The 12,646-nt window shown below is 41.3% G+C and overlaps 1 protein-coding gene across 1 annotated transcript; it reads right to left on the reverse strand.

Annotated features, from left to right (window-relative positions):
* Window positions 1-1,195: 1,195 nt before the first annotated feature.
* bpnt2 (3'(2'), 5'-bisphosphate nucleotidase 2) lies at window positions 1,196-11,601 on the reverse strand. Its single transcript, XM_046052494.1, has 8 exons — window positions 10,978-11,601; window positions 10,102-10,174; window positions 9,481-9,627; window positions 7,481-7,640; window positions 5,880-5,975; window positions 5,417-5,578; window positions 4,750-4,890; window positions 1,196-3,657 (listed from the first exon to the last, which is right to left on the reverse strand). The coding sequence occupies exons 1-8, from the start codon at window positions 11,094-11,096 to the stop codon at window positions 3,515-3,517; spliced, it is 1,041 nt and encodes a 346-aa protein (XP_045908450.1). The 5' UTR covers window positions 11,097-11,601; the 3' UTR covers window positions 1,196-3,514.
* Between the last annotated feature and the right edge of the window lie 1,045 nt (window positions 11,602-12,646).

Genomic DNA, 12,646 nt, shown 5'->3' on the forward strand with positions numbered 1-12,646 from the left:
TTGAGCCATTACAGTTTCATTAACTCCCCACACATACAGAGAGAGCAAGAGAAGACACAGCTGACGCAGGATCAAAAACTTTAAAAGTATACTTAAGTGTTTGCTTAACTTCCACCTCAAATTACTGCAATTCATTTCCTGTTATGTTTTGCAATATATGAAATAAATGAGAATCCCCAGGCTGAACTGAAAATGAGTGAAGCCTACTCACAAGGTCAGGGATGTAATGAGGTTTTTTTTTTTAAATTACCATGCAGCATAAACTTAAGATGGGAAGAAATTGGACAATACAACTTTTAGGTTTTTCAAATTCCAACAACATGTCAGTTTAGTTAACACGAGTCCTGGACCAAGTCATATCTTAACTTGACAGCTGCTAGAACTGGATTTGGGAAGATCCTGTAAAGTCACAGAACACTTCACACTTTGTGATGATAAAAAGCTATTTTTTTGCTTTTGCTGTAGGTGACTGGTTACTGTATCACCACTTACCAAGAACACAAGCCTCTGTAGATACAGCAGCTGACAGGATCAGGTAAATTTCAGTGGCAGCCATGCTGGGTCCACTGTGCTGCTGAAGGCTTGAGGCCTAATGAACATATTACACTTTTAAAACAACAGGCAGAACACACGGTGCCCCCCTTATACAATCTGACCTTAGTCTGTGGTTTATATATTAGGAGTACTCCACCGATTTAAAAAGGATCTCAGCAAACAAAAGGAAAATGATATAAATTGATGCAGGAGAACCAGAGATATCAGGTGTGTTTGAGATGACTGCGCTTGATAGTCAAGCATCAGCTGCAGGGAGGCTTAAAAAAACTTGCAGTCAAATCAGACACAATGTACCTGCGCGAGCTTACTGTGAGCTTAGAACGACAAAAGGTGGTTCCAACTTTGTGCAGTCGGAGAAAAGAAACTGCCTTCACTGGACTCAGTGACTGCAGCTGCGCTTGCTCCCGCGCGGTTTTAATGTCATGTGAAATTGGTGAGCTCACACCTCCAGAGTTAAGTCCTTGTCAAGCGTGTAGTCTTCAGACCCACTGATGACTCAAATGACATCACTTGAGGACATTAATCAGACTTCACACAGCTCCCTCTGGAGACACTAATTAAACTTACTTTATTACATGTTTTTCCCCCCTACACATGCAGTAGCCCTCCCCAAGACTGGGAAATGATTTGATGTGTGAAATTGGTGGAGTCCCACTTTAATAATCATCTCTTGCTCAAACTCACTTAACTGTTTCTTTCACACAGGACACAAGGAGCACAATCCAATTAGAAGGGAATGTAGCCTACAGTATTAGTACACATGCAATTTCCACGTCACTGTAAAGCCATTTAGCTTTTGTGGAATTATACCTGCGTATTAACCATTGCTACCAAAGCAACATATACAGAACTCATCCTGAACGCTGTGGCAAACACGCCATCCTTGGACAATGTTGTTCTGCGCAGATCAAAAGGCACTCCAACCATAAAAATGAAATTTAGCACATGAAGGCCCAACCTCTAACTGATGTCTCCTCATGAGCTGCAGTCTGTGGCAGAGCAAGTTGTATACACATCTGGCAGACTGATGGTACAGAAGGATCTATAGTAGTCTGGCAGAGGTCAACTGAGCCAGCGACATTTTCAGAAGGGTGAAAAGTGTTAAGAGGACCAAAAGTTAATTAAAATACAGAACCATGCAAGTACATATGTATGTAAACACAGTCTCAAACTAGTACCAGGGTGTCCTTCTGCATCACTGAACTTTCCAGGTCTGGATAGTGCACAGTACATTATACAGAGCCAGGAATTATTTGGAAACCAGGAGGAAAGAATGTCCCAGTCCAGCTCTGCTAAGCGTCAATGTTAGACACAGTCTTCAACATGACATTTTCCCATGTTCTAGTTTTTTTAAACTTCCATTTAATTCTTGGCGACAGAACACTAAGGAAACACAAATGACTTTCTTCTGTAACCCAGAGTAGTCAGTTTTAAAGTCATTGATTGAGACTGTACATATTGGATCAGGCTTGTTTTTGTACCTCGCTCTCAGTAGAGGTGAGACCACGCGGCAATCCAGTCTTTAGTCTGGTTCCACAGGACCTGCTCTTAATTCGCTGAGAAATGCAACAGCCGACCAACGCTGTCTGTACCGGAGAGGTGTTGACGATGATGATATGTGGGGGGGATCAGACTGTGAAAGATGCTGAAGATAAAGACAAAAAAAAAAAAGAAAAAAAGAGACAACTCCAAGCAAATGTACACCCACACACGTTTTATGTTCTTCTGATTGATTAGGCCTCTGCTCAGGTTCATGAAACACTTGTTCGTCATCCATCCTAGTACTCACTGCCAGCCGTGCAGCATCTCTTCAACTATGCTGCTTCTCTTCTTGTTATCATATTGTGCTATGTTTGTGTATCTGTCTCACACAAAAGAGACACAATAAAAAATGAAAAACAGAGAAACTTGTCCTTCAATCTTCCCCCAATTTTTCCATTTGAGCATTTAATCTAGATTTAATGGTGATGAAACATTATTTTCTGCAATATTTGTAACTTAGTAAATCTGAGTAGGTCTGATGCCTTTCTGGGCCTTGCAACGACTTGATGAAAGTCTAACTGATGAAAAGTCCAGACTAATTTAGACAATCTTAGCAGGTCACATGAAAGATTTTGCATTTTCTCTCTGGTGAAAAAGTGGGGGAAGTACGAGGGTGGAAGGTTTTTATGCTTTTTTTTTTTTTATCTGAATGAGGTTTTCTTAACTTGAAGCAAAGATCAAATCTGTGCAACTACATTAAGGCCCAGGCTCTTTAAAATTTACCACGGGTCCGGAGTAAGAGTTTAAGAGACCTGCATCTACAGTGTGAGCAAGGCCAACGAATGGAAATGTAAAGTGGCATGCCATGTATTCACTGTCCATTCAAAGTGGAAATGCTCCGTCTCTAATCCACGTCAGATAACAACTTTGAAGAAGTAGATCATTTTAAGTCAGTGTGAAGTGAATTGTTGTGACAGAATGATGCTGGTGAACACAGGGTTTGTTGATGAAATGCAACTCAGTGGCGAGTAACCCCATATTACACTGGATGTTTAGGTCGCTGAGGCTCAATGTTTCCATTCAGGGTGAGTTTCTATCCAGCCTTGAATAATTACAGATAGTGAGCAAAGATAGTGATTTAAATTTTCACATTAGAGTCGTCCCGTTGTCCTCTGACGGTGAAGGGTGAGGGCAGCAGGTGTCCGGTGTTCATTGTGAGCATGTGTTTGTATGTATATGCATGATGTACCGATTCTCCTAGCTGCAAGTGTGTATGCATGTACGGTAGTGTGTGTTCAGAGCCATTGTGTCAGCCACTGCGCTTTCCAGTGGCAGCCATGTTGGTTCCACAGTCCTGCTCATGCCGGCGACAGTGACTCCAATCCGTCCGATTGGCAGATGTTTGGTGTCCCACGGTGATGTCACATGTTGCCCACACAACCTGACCAGACTACCAATGGCTCTGTGTTTGTGCCTCTCAGACCTTTTCAAGATCCAGGGTTGGTAGTCTCTCTAGTAAGGCCTTGTGGTCCACACCAACACTGGCCACCAGTCCTCCTGCGTTGACTGGTTCTTCACTGTAGTCGATGTCCTCTCCCTTTAGGGTTGTCATGTGGCCTCCTACAATCATGGTGATTACATCATCGGTACAGTGCACCCATCAAAAATTCATTTCAGAGATGATAACTTTTAAAACGCATAAAATACGGCTTAGTGTTTAATCTCTTTTGAAATATAATTCACATCCTGCTGTATTTTAGCATCTCTCTCTATGGGCAGTGCAAGATACCTTATGTATCTAGGAAACATCAATGCATTTAGCAGAATACATAAAGGACAATGAGAGATGGGTTCCTACATGAACACACTATTTTCTGCCAAAGTCTGAACCCTTTTGGTTATTCCATGCGATATTTCTGTATTTGTGTTCTTCTGTAAAACCTCATGTTACGTACAGTGGAACATTTGAATCACAATCTGATGACGGTTAAGACTGACATACAGGCTGCGCTAATCCTGGCCATTCTAGTCAATGCTTGCCAGTCAATTTGGCTGATTTTTGACTCCTAAGCTTAATTATTATTCCAGTAAAGTGGATTAATAAAGTAATATCTTATCTTATTCAATTCTGAAATGAGCTGCTGAACAGGTTTTCTGTCATTTTTTAGGATGGGGCGGGCAGCGAGGGTTGTGAAAGTAATATAGTAACATAACTAGTTACTTTAAAATACACTGTAATAAATAAAGTACTATTATTACTTTTTTAAAGGAGTAATAAGTAAAAAGTAACTGTTTACAACTCCTGAGTAACTTGCCCAACACTGGTCATGGGATTGGGACAGGAGCATTTTTGTGGGAGTGGGATGGGATAGGAGTGCAAATTCAATCCCCTGTCACCCTCTATTGTGAGGTTATTTGCTTATGTTGCCAGTCCACTGACATTTAAATCAAACCACACCTACAAGGTCCCGATGAAGCGGAGTAGAGTGTTAATGTTTAACTATTAATAAACAATACCTAAGAATGTTCTAACTTTGATTGCTGTTTATTTAGTCATGAATATCTAATGTTTTAGAAAAACATTCTGGGGCCTTGAAGGGGCTCAACATACTGAAATGTAGTCCAGTAAACAAAGTGTGCCTACCAAAAGGGAGTTTTGTTAAATAAATAAACAGAAAACCAAAGAATGGAATATATTAGTTGTTACATTACCCAGTGCATTCAGTATTGCCGCACCAGCGCAGATGTCCCATTTCTTAATACGGGTGACATGGACGTAAACATCTGCCTGGTCTATTGATCCCGTTTCACTTTGAAGTGAAGGCATCTCCAAAAGCGACAGGACCTTATATCCTGATAGAGAGAGATGGAAACCACGGTCAATGGTTAGTCTGAGAATGCTGCAGCTGGCTTTGTTTCTACTAAAGAGGAGATCAGCTTTACAGGAGTTCATCAGTGTGTGTGTGTGTGTGTGTGTGTGTGTGTGTGTGTGTGTGTGTGTGTGTGTGTAAACTTGAATTATACCTTAGTTCCATCTAGTTGTATACCAGTGATCAGGAATGCACAATATCAAAGACATGGAACTAGTGCATCTAATTTGAATGCAACATTTAGCTAATGGAGGAAAATTTGGAATAAATAAATAATAGATAATGGCTAAAATGGGAAAGTAAAAATAAAAAGGGGTGAAGCAGATGTTACTGTTGTGGGAGAATCCCATTTCAAACTCAGACTCAAGTCCACCGATTTAGCTCTGAAAGGTCTTATCTCACACTTTACCATCTCTAAAACTGTCTTTTAGGACTAAAAAAGAAAAACAAAGAGAAGAAATGAATCGTTACTACTGAGTAATAGTATTAAGACTTCATTCTTCACTCACCCGCTCCACCTGCTTGAATGATTTCTGTGCTGTTTCCAAAAGCCTCCTGGATAAAACTTCGAACTTTTCCAGAGTGGGAACGTGATACAATCACCTTTGGAGGGCTGACACTGTAGGACGACCGGGGACGCATATTTGACCCCTGACCTACAAATGCCCAAGCTGGAGGAGAGGTGACAGGGGAGCGAGAGAGAGAGAGAGAGAGAGAGAGACACAAAGGAAGACCAACATCTTAACCTTTAAAGCTCAGGAAAGCTGATTTTACAGTTTCTTTCCCTAAAGGGCAATGTGGAAGGACATGTGATCATTTCTACAAAGGGCTCATGGACTGACTGAATAACAAACATTTTTGTGACATAAATATAATTTTTCTCTCTCAAACAGGCATATTTTTTAAGCCACAATCCAAATCTAACCATGTAAAGTTCAAAATGTGGAGTTATGGAAGCACACACACACTTACCAGTGAACCCAGTGAACGGCTGGTGTATGACCCCAATGACTGGTTTACCATTTACAGCCACACATACCATTGTAGTCACATACTTCACCAGATTCTCTGTGGAGAGAGAAAGGGTTAGGGAGATTTACTACTGGGCCACAGGAAGATTACATGCATAAAAGCATAACAATAATGACATAATTTTATAGGCCAACATAAACCTTTTGTGCTGTAATTACATTGAAATTGAACTCTGGGTTTGAAATCTTTGAACTAGCAGTACAGATGGGTGAGAAAGCGTGTATGTAGATACTCCAGTATGGAGTCAGGCCACCACGAGCAGAGATCAAGATCTCTTTTGTACAGCAGCTACAACAGGTTGACCTTTATTTTTGTTGATACTTTATTTTTAGTTGGTAGCGGTCGTCTTATATGCATGTGTTACCTCGCACAGACTTTACTCGGTTAAAAACTTGGTAGCCTATGACGTTACAAGTCGCAGTGGAAATTTTACAAGCACGGACCACGTAAAGCAGCAGTGACCACACAGAGTGCAGATGTTGGTTTCGGTTGTGGAGAAAATACGGGGAAAAAAAGACGAGTTCTGTGTTTTGTGTGTCTGAGTGTGCGGAGAAGAGAATTCCAAGGAAGGTGCGGAGCATATTTAAAATTTATAGTTATGTTACTTTAGTCAGCCAAATGTGCAGATAGCTCAGGTTGCTGTTTTGCAAAAGCTCCCTTTACTCCATACACACTGAAACACTGAGCGACCGTATGAGTTTACAAACTGGCTTAGTGTGCATGTACTTCCTCACAGAGCAAACAGCAGCTCTACTGGGCAGCTCCCGGATGTATGAGATAAACAGGATGAATGTTACAAGGGTGTTGCTGCAAAGAACAATGCATGATCTGTCAACAGTAAAAAAAAAACAACAAAAAAAAACATACCTAAAACAGGTTTGGCTACCAAACCTTACATATCTATTTAAGCTCATTTTAAACTGGACATTTTACAATGTACTCCAAGTCCAAGGATCTTGGCCTGTGAGGGCAAATCAAAGCCCAATTTTTCACTTTAACTTAACTGCTTGCCATTTAGGAGGAGCAGCAAAAGATGTACAGTATCTAACAAAAGTGAGTACACCCCACAGATTGTTGTAAATATTTGATTATATCAAATCAGGAAGAGGACTTCAATGGCAACCTGTGAAGCTCTGGTGAACTCCATGCCCAAGAGGCTTAAGGCAGTGCTGGGAAATAACGGTGGCCACACAAAATATTGACACTTTGGGCGCAATTTGGACATTTTCACTTAGGGGTATACTCACTTTTGTTGCCAGTGGTTTAGACATTAATGGCTGTGTGATGTGTTATTTTGACGGGACAGCAAATTTACACTGTTACACAAGCTGCACACTCACTACTTTACATTGCAGCAAAGTGCAATTTCTTCAGCGTTGTCACATGAAAAGATATAATCCAACATTTACACAAATGTGAGGGGTGTACTCACCTGTGTGAGATACTGTACCTCCCCTACAGGTGGACTTATTATTGTCCAATCTGTCTCCTAAAATGAACAAGAAAATGAATGAATGATATAACGTCAGTAACGTGCACACCTGTATATTCCTGTGTCGCATCTAGAGGATCGATCCACACAGTGATGCTCCCAGAGGGAACGTCCTTGCCCCCCTCTATCTTGTCTAGTACGTCAGCTGGAATCTGCCGGCTCCACGTCGCAGCCTTATCTAACACGTTGTCATTTTCCTCGCTGTTCACCTGAAAACAAAAAAGCAGACAGAAATATCACGTGTAGTCCTGTGCCATTGACTTATTCTAAGCTTTACACTGTATTTGTTATGAAAATAATGTGAGCTAGGTGTCTCTCGGGAGACTCTCGATGACAAACAACATTGTTTATTGAGCTCCGCCAGGGAGAATGATAAAAGTACAGACACAATGCGACACAAAAACCAATCTGCTGGATACGTCCTGGTCCACTACATTAATCCCTGTGCTATCCTGTAACGTCTATGTGTTTCTCTTTACGAGATCATCTTTACCTGGCCTAAATCCGTTACCTACGTCACTTTGAAATCTAATACTGTAATGTATATGCAATCTATTCTGTGAGAATCCCCGAAGTACACTGGTATCTGCGAGTCTGGTGCCTGAACTATCGTGTTTCCCAATCAGCCAGCTGAGGCACAGAACTATGGCTGGAAAGTCAGAATGACCCCGAATGTGACCTGTACATGAGCCTTACTGCACCTGTGACCTGAATTAAGATCAATCCGACAATGTGAAGGCATCTCAAGACTAGGCTTTCCAGTCTTTCCAGTCTGACTGAAATGTAAGTGAAGCAAGTACAGGAAATATGAGCAGGGATGCAACGATTTTGAAAGATTTTGTTGGTACGATTAGGAAGGTCTTGATTTCAAAAAAGAAGCAATTTGCAGTGCGTGGAAGCTGGGTTCAGCGCAAAAGTTTAACTACTACTTTGGCAGCGGTGTGTGCGCGAGCTCGCCGGGCTCTGGTCCCTCTGACCAGCCTCTTCCTAGTTTAGCCAGGGAGCAGTAGTAGCCTCCATGTCTCTGATAATCACGGCACTTTACGCTCGTGTAACTTTGTTTTCGTTTTGTGCAAGTTGCAGCAGTTTCGTTTCGTGCAACAGAAACACTCGGTGTAGAGGAGGCTTTACGATTAATTAACTGTGACGCTTTAAAGTGCGGTTAACAGTGAAATCCGGTAACGCAGCAGGTCCACCTCTAACATCACATTAAAGCCTTGGTTCTAGCTTTGTTGTTAGGTCAAGATAGTTTCTAGTGTCACGGCTGTCGCTGTCACCCTTGTGTTTCCCCTTTTCCCTGTCTCACCTCTACCCAGTAGGCTGTGTCCCTGGGGAATGAAGACCCGCCTACTTCCTGGTTTCTGGGGTGCTGACATCTGTACCGCCCATTGGTTCCCTCTGTTTTCCACTCAACCAATGGCTCGTCACCACGTTAATTACCTCCGGCTCATAAGGAGAGTCCACCTGTTGCTCCAGGCAGCTTGTCACCGCCTGTTGACTTCTGTGCCGCTGGTATTGACCGCATAGCCTGTCTGTTGTACTTTGTGTGTAGTGGAACTATCCACCTTCCTTGCCTATTAGCTGTACATTGTGTTTAGGTAAACATTTGCATACCTTTGTATGTTAGCTCCACATTTGGGTGCAGTGGAGAAGTTCACTTATTGTTCTGTTCACTATTGTGTTAGTTTTCACCAGGTGGAGTGGGTGCTGTGCTCTTTGTGTTCTTTTGTAGTAAGAATCAACCCTGTTTAAAACGATACATAGGTACAGGCCTCCTTTTGAGGACCATTTTTATTTTAACTTGGTTTGTTATTTTCGCAGCACCCTCGTCCACCCTCCTTTTGTTTTTTTTGTTACCTGTCTACATCTCTTCTGTTACCAATAAACGTTACCTTGTTAAGATCTACCAGTTGTGCCTATATGTTTATGGCCCCAACACCCCTAGACCAACAGGGGGTCGTAACACTAGTTTGTGATTTTTTCTGACTTAGATTAGTGGACATGGTCATAAATGAGATAGTTCATGCTGCAAACAGTGTTCGTACTCACCTTGATTTCGGGGAAGGTGTTGCTAATGAGGTTAAACATCTTCCTGTGAGACTGCAGGTCGCCCATAGTCAGAAGCTCGTTGGCTCCCTCCCTGGTCTTGCCCTTCGACTTCTCCTTCAGGCCATTTTCATCACGCACCGTCTTCACCTGCGGAAGGAAAAAAAAACAAATCACATCCAACGTGCTGATGCACAATGTGTGAGGTACAATGTGTAATTCCTGGCCACATGCTCCAAACAAATAGAAGGAAGCATTTCACTCTACCAAACAAGCACACCCTTGATTTCATTGCCCAGACGCAGGTCTACTGCTCCTCTCTGAACATTAACTATTAATCATTAAACTCTTTATGCAATAGTCAAAATAAACAGTTTGAAATCTGTATGAACTGAAATGAGATGGAACAGCTTTATTTGGTCATTACCAGCATGGTGTTGGTTATGTGTGCCAGGGCTGATTTTGTGTCAGATCATTTATTATCTCCAATTCAAAACCCTGATCAAACAAACAACTGACTCAGCGAGCTATTACAAGCTTTTAAACAGTGAATTACTTTCTAATAGTTTTTAGTTAAATGTCTGAATTATGACAGCCTACTCAACAAACAAACAACGCTTTTACCTCTTTGCCACCGAGCACTGCGGCCTCCACAGAGACCGCCAGCAGGTCCCGCAGATCCACTTTCCCCCTCTGTCTGCAGAGACGAAGGGACAGGACACGAATCTGTTAGTCTCAAATGAGCACTGACGGGGGGGCTTTACCTTTCTTCACACCGAACATCAAATCATTATTTCTTTTAAGTTTAAAGACAGATTTTTGAGTGAAAGTTGAAGAAACCAGATGGTTAATTGTGGTTTCTTTATTGTCAGAACAAACACTTGATGCCAAACAGTGGATCACTTCACAAATCTGAGGTAGAACATTCAAAACAAATGTGATAAAATCTATTTTAGTCCCTTTTCCTCAACAAAATAAAGTGTCCATGGGACATTAAGAAGTATTCAACAGTATACAAATATATAAGAAGACACAAACTTTGCCAGTGTAGTCTATATTACATAAAGATATTAAAAGGACCATATGTTTTCACAGCCTTTTTGTTGTTGGATTTAGAAATTAAATTGATATAATGTACAACCTCATGGAGAAAAAGTACAAAAGGTACTTTTTTTTACTGCCATTAGAATTAATACATCGCTTTAATACTTATTTTTTTATTTGCTTTTATATTATATAATTCTTATTTAAGCAACAATATACCTTGACAAAATCCCTTCTAAGTTTTTGGTGATAAAGCCTGGCTGTTATATATATATATATTAGAGCTCTGCACGCGGCCTCTGTGCTGGGGCTGTTGCGCATTCTTGGTTTTGAGAAACACATTACACGGCGTGTTGACGGCGCAACGCAAGTTTATCACGGGGACATTTTTGGCCATATCGCCCTGCCCTAAGTGAGATAATGTCACCTTACATCGTGCGTGGAAATGAGTCTGACCTGAAAGCAGCAAAGCGGGTGGAGATGACTCCTGCATACAGGTGGTAGATGACTCCCAGTCCAAGAAGGCAGAACACCGCCACACCGAGCGGGGACAGCCGGATCCCCATCGGAGCCATTGTCGAGCAAAAATACCCTACAAGTTGTTGTTGTTGTTTTATATTGAAAACACACGTGCGCACACTATAACGCACTAAAGAGATATATAACGTGAGTTGACGTGGCTGTCAGCGCCGCAGAAACCTTCCGCTTCACACCTGGAGTTCACTTTTTATAGATAAACACTGTCATGTAGCCGTCGAAAAGATCAGACACACTAGGGCTGGTTAGGCATCCGATGAGCACCGTCCGACGTCTGTGCGCAGGAATTCACCGGGTAACGTTAACGTTAACCGACCGTCGGTTCTGTTTGTGACGACATTCCGCTGGCTGGACAGCTCGGCCCCGCTCCTTATTCTCGCTGTTAACTCTCTGAAGCGAGCCAAGAAGAGTTCACTGGTGTCGAAGGCAACACGGAACAATCACATCTCTGTTCAGTCATTTTTCTCCTCCCTGGTGTTACGTGCCCAGCGCGGAGGTCACAGGATGCTCACTTCTCTTCCGGGTTATCTTCTTCTTCTTCTGTAACTCGCAGCCAGACGGAGCGTTACCGCCACCTACTGCATCCCGGTTAAATACCCCTTAAAATCTTGTGCTCAGTCCGGCTTGTTGTTAAAAAAAACAAAAAAAAAAACAAGTTAAGATGTGTTTATTTGTGTGAAAGCATTTGTTAAAAGTGTATTGAAAAATATCTTGCACCAAGACAAGTCAACTAAAAAATGAAAAAGTTAATTTGCACAATAAGAATACATGCATGGCAATTAAAAAAAAATGTAAGAAACAAATGTTCATTGTCCAAAGAAGTAACAAGCGGCTGATTACTGCATTTTAGATTTATATTTTTACATAATGCATTGTCACCTGCCAGCTGAATTCTTCAATTCTTTTTCATAAATGAAGGCATTTCCACTGTCAATTGGAGCAGAAAATGTCTCCAGAATGCAGGAAATTAAGTGTTTAATGCTCAAAATCTTCTGGGGGAGGACCCCCAGACCCACTACTCATATGTTTCAGCATTTCATATTTATAGAAAAGAGTGTTAAAAATCTTCTCATCTTGTTTTTGAGCATCGTCAGGTCTCGTGACAAAAGTGTCAAATCATGCTCCTAATCTGAGCCCACTTGTCAACACAAAGTGAGCGACCCAGTGTAATTCTGCTAATCAGACACTGTTCTCTCCTGACTTTTCCTCCCCCACTTTCTGCTGGTAATCTGGTATAAATGTCTTCCTTTATTATCCTTATGCCACTGACTCCTAATTTTGTTCCATGCAACAATTATGATAATTTTTTGCGATATAAGTTTCCCTCAATAACAACATAACAAATGTTCAATAAATGTTTGAATTAATTCATTTGAATCACGAATGATTTGCACTTCCTTTTTATATTCAATCATTTTGTTGAGGAAAAGGGACTAAAAAAAGATTTTACTTTATTTTACTCATGCATATTTGTTGAAAAAATCCTTCCAATTGTTTTCCTCAGATGTGTTTAGACAAGACACCACAGTCCAAAATGAGGATTTTGCTTCAATCTGCCATCAATTTCACATTATTTTGCTTTTATTAC

Source organism: Micropterus dolomieu, linkage group LG06, assembly GCF_021292245.1.
Source record: "Micropterus dolomieu isolate WLL.071019.BEF.003 ecotype Adirondacks linkage group LG06, ASM2129224v1, whole genome shotgun sequence".
NCBI lineage: Eukaryota > Metazoa > Chordata > Actinopteri > Centrarchiformes > Centrarchidae > Micropterus > Micropterus dolomieu.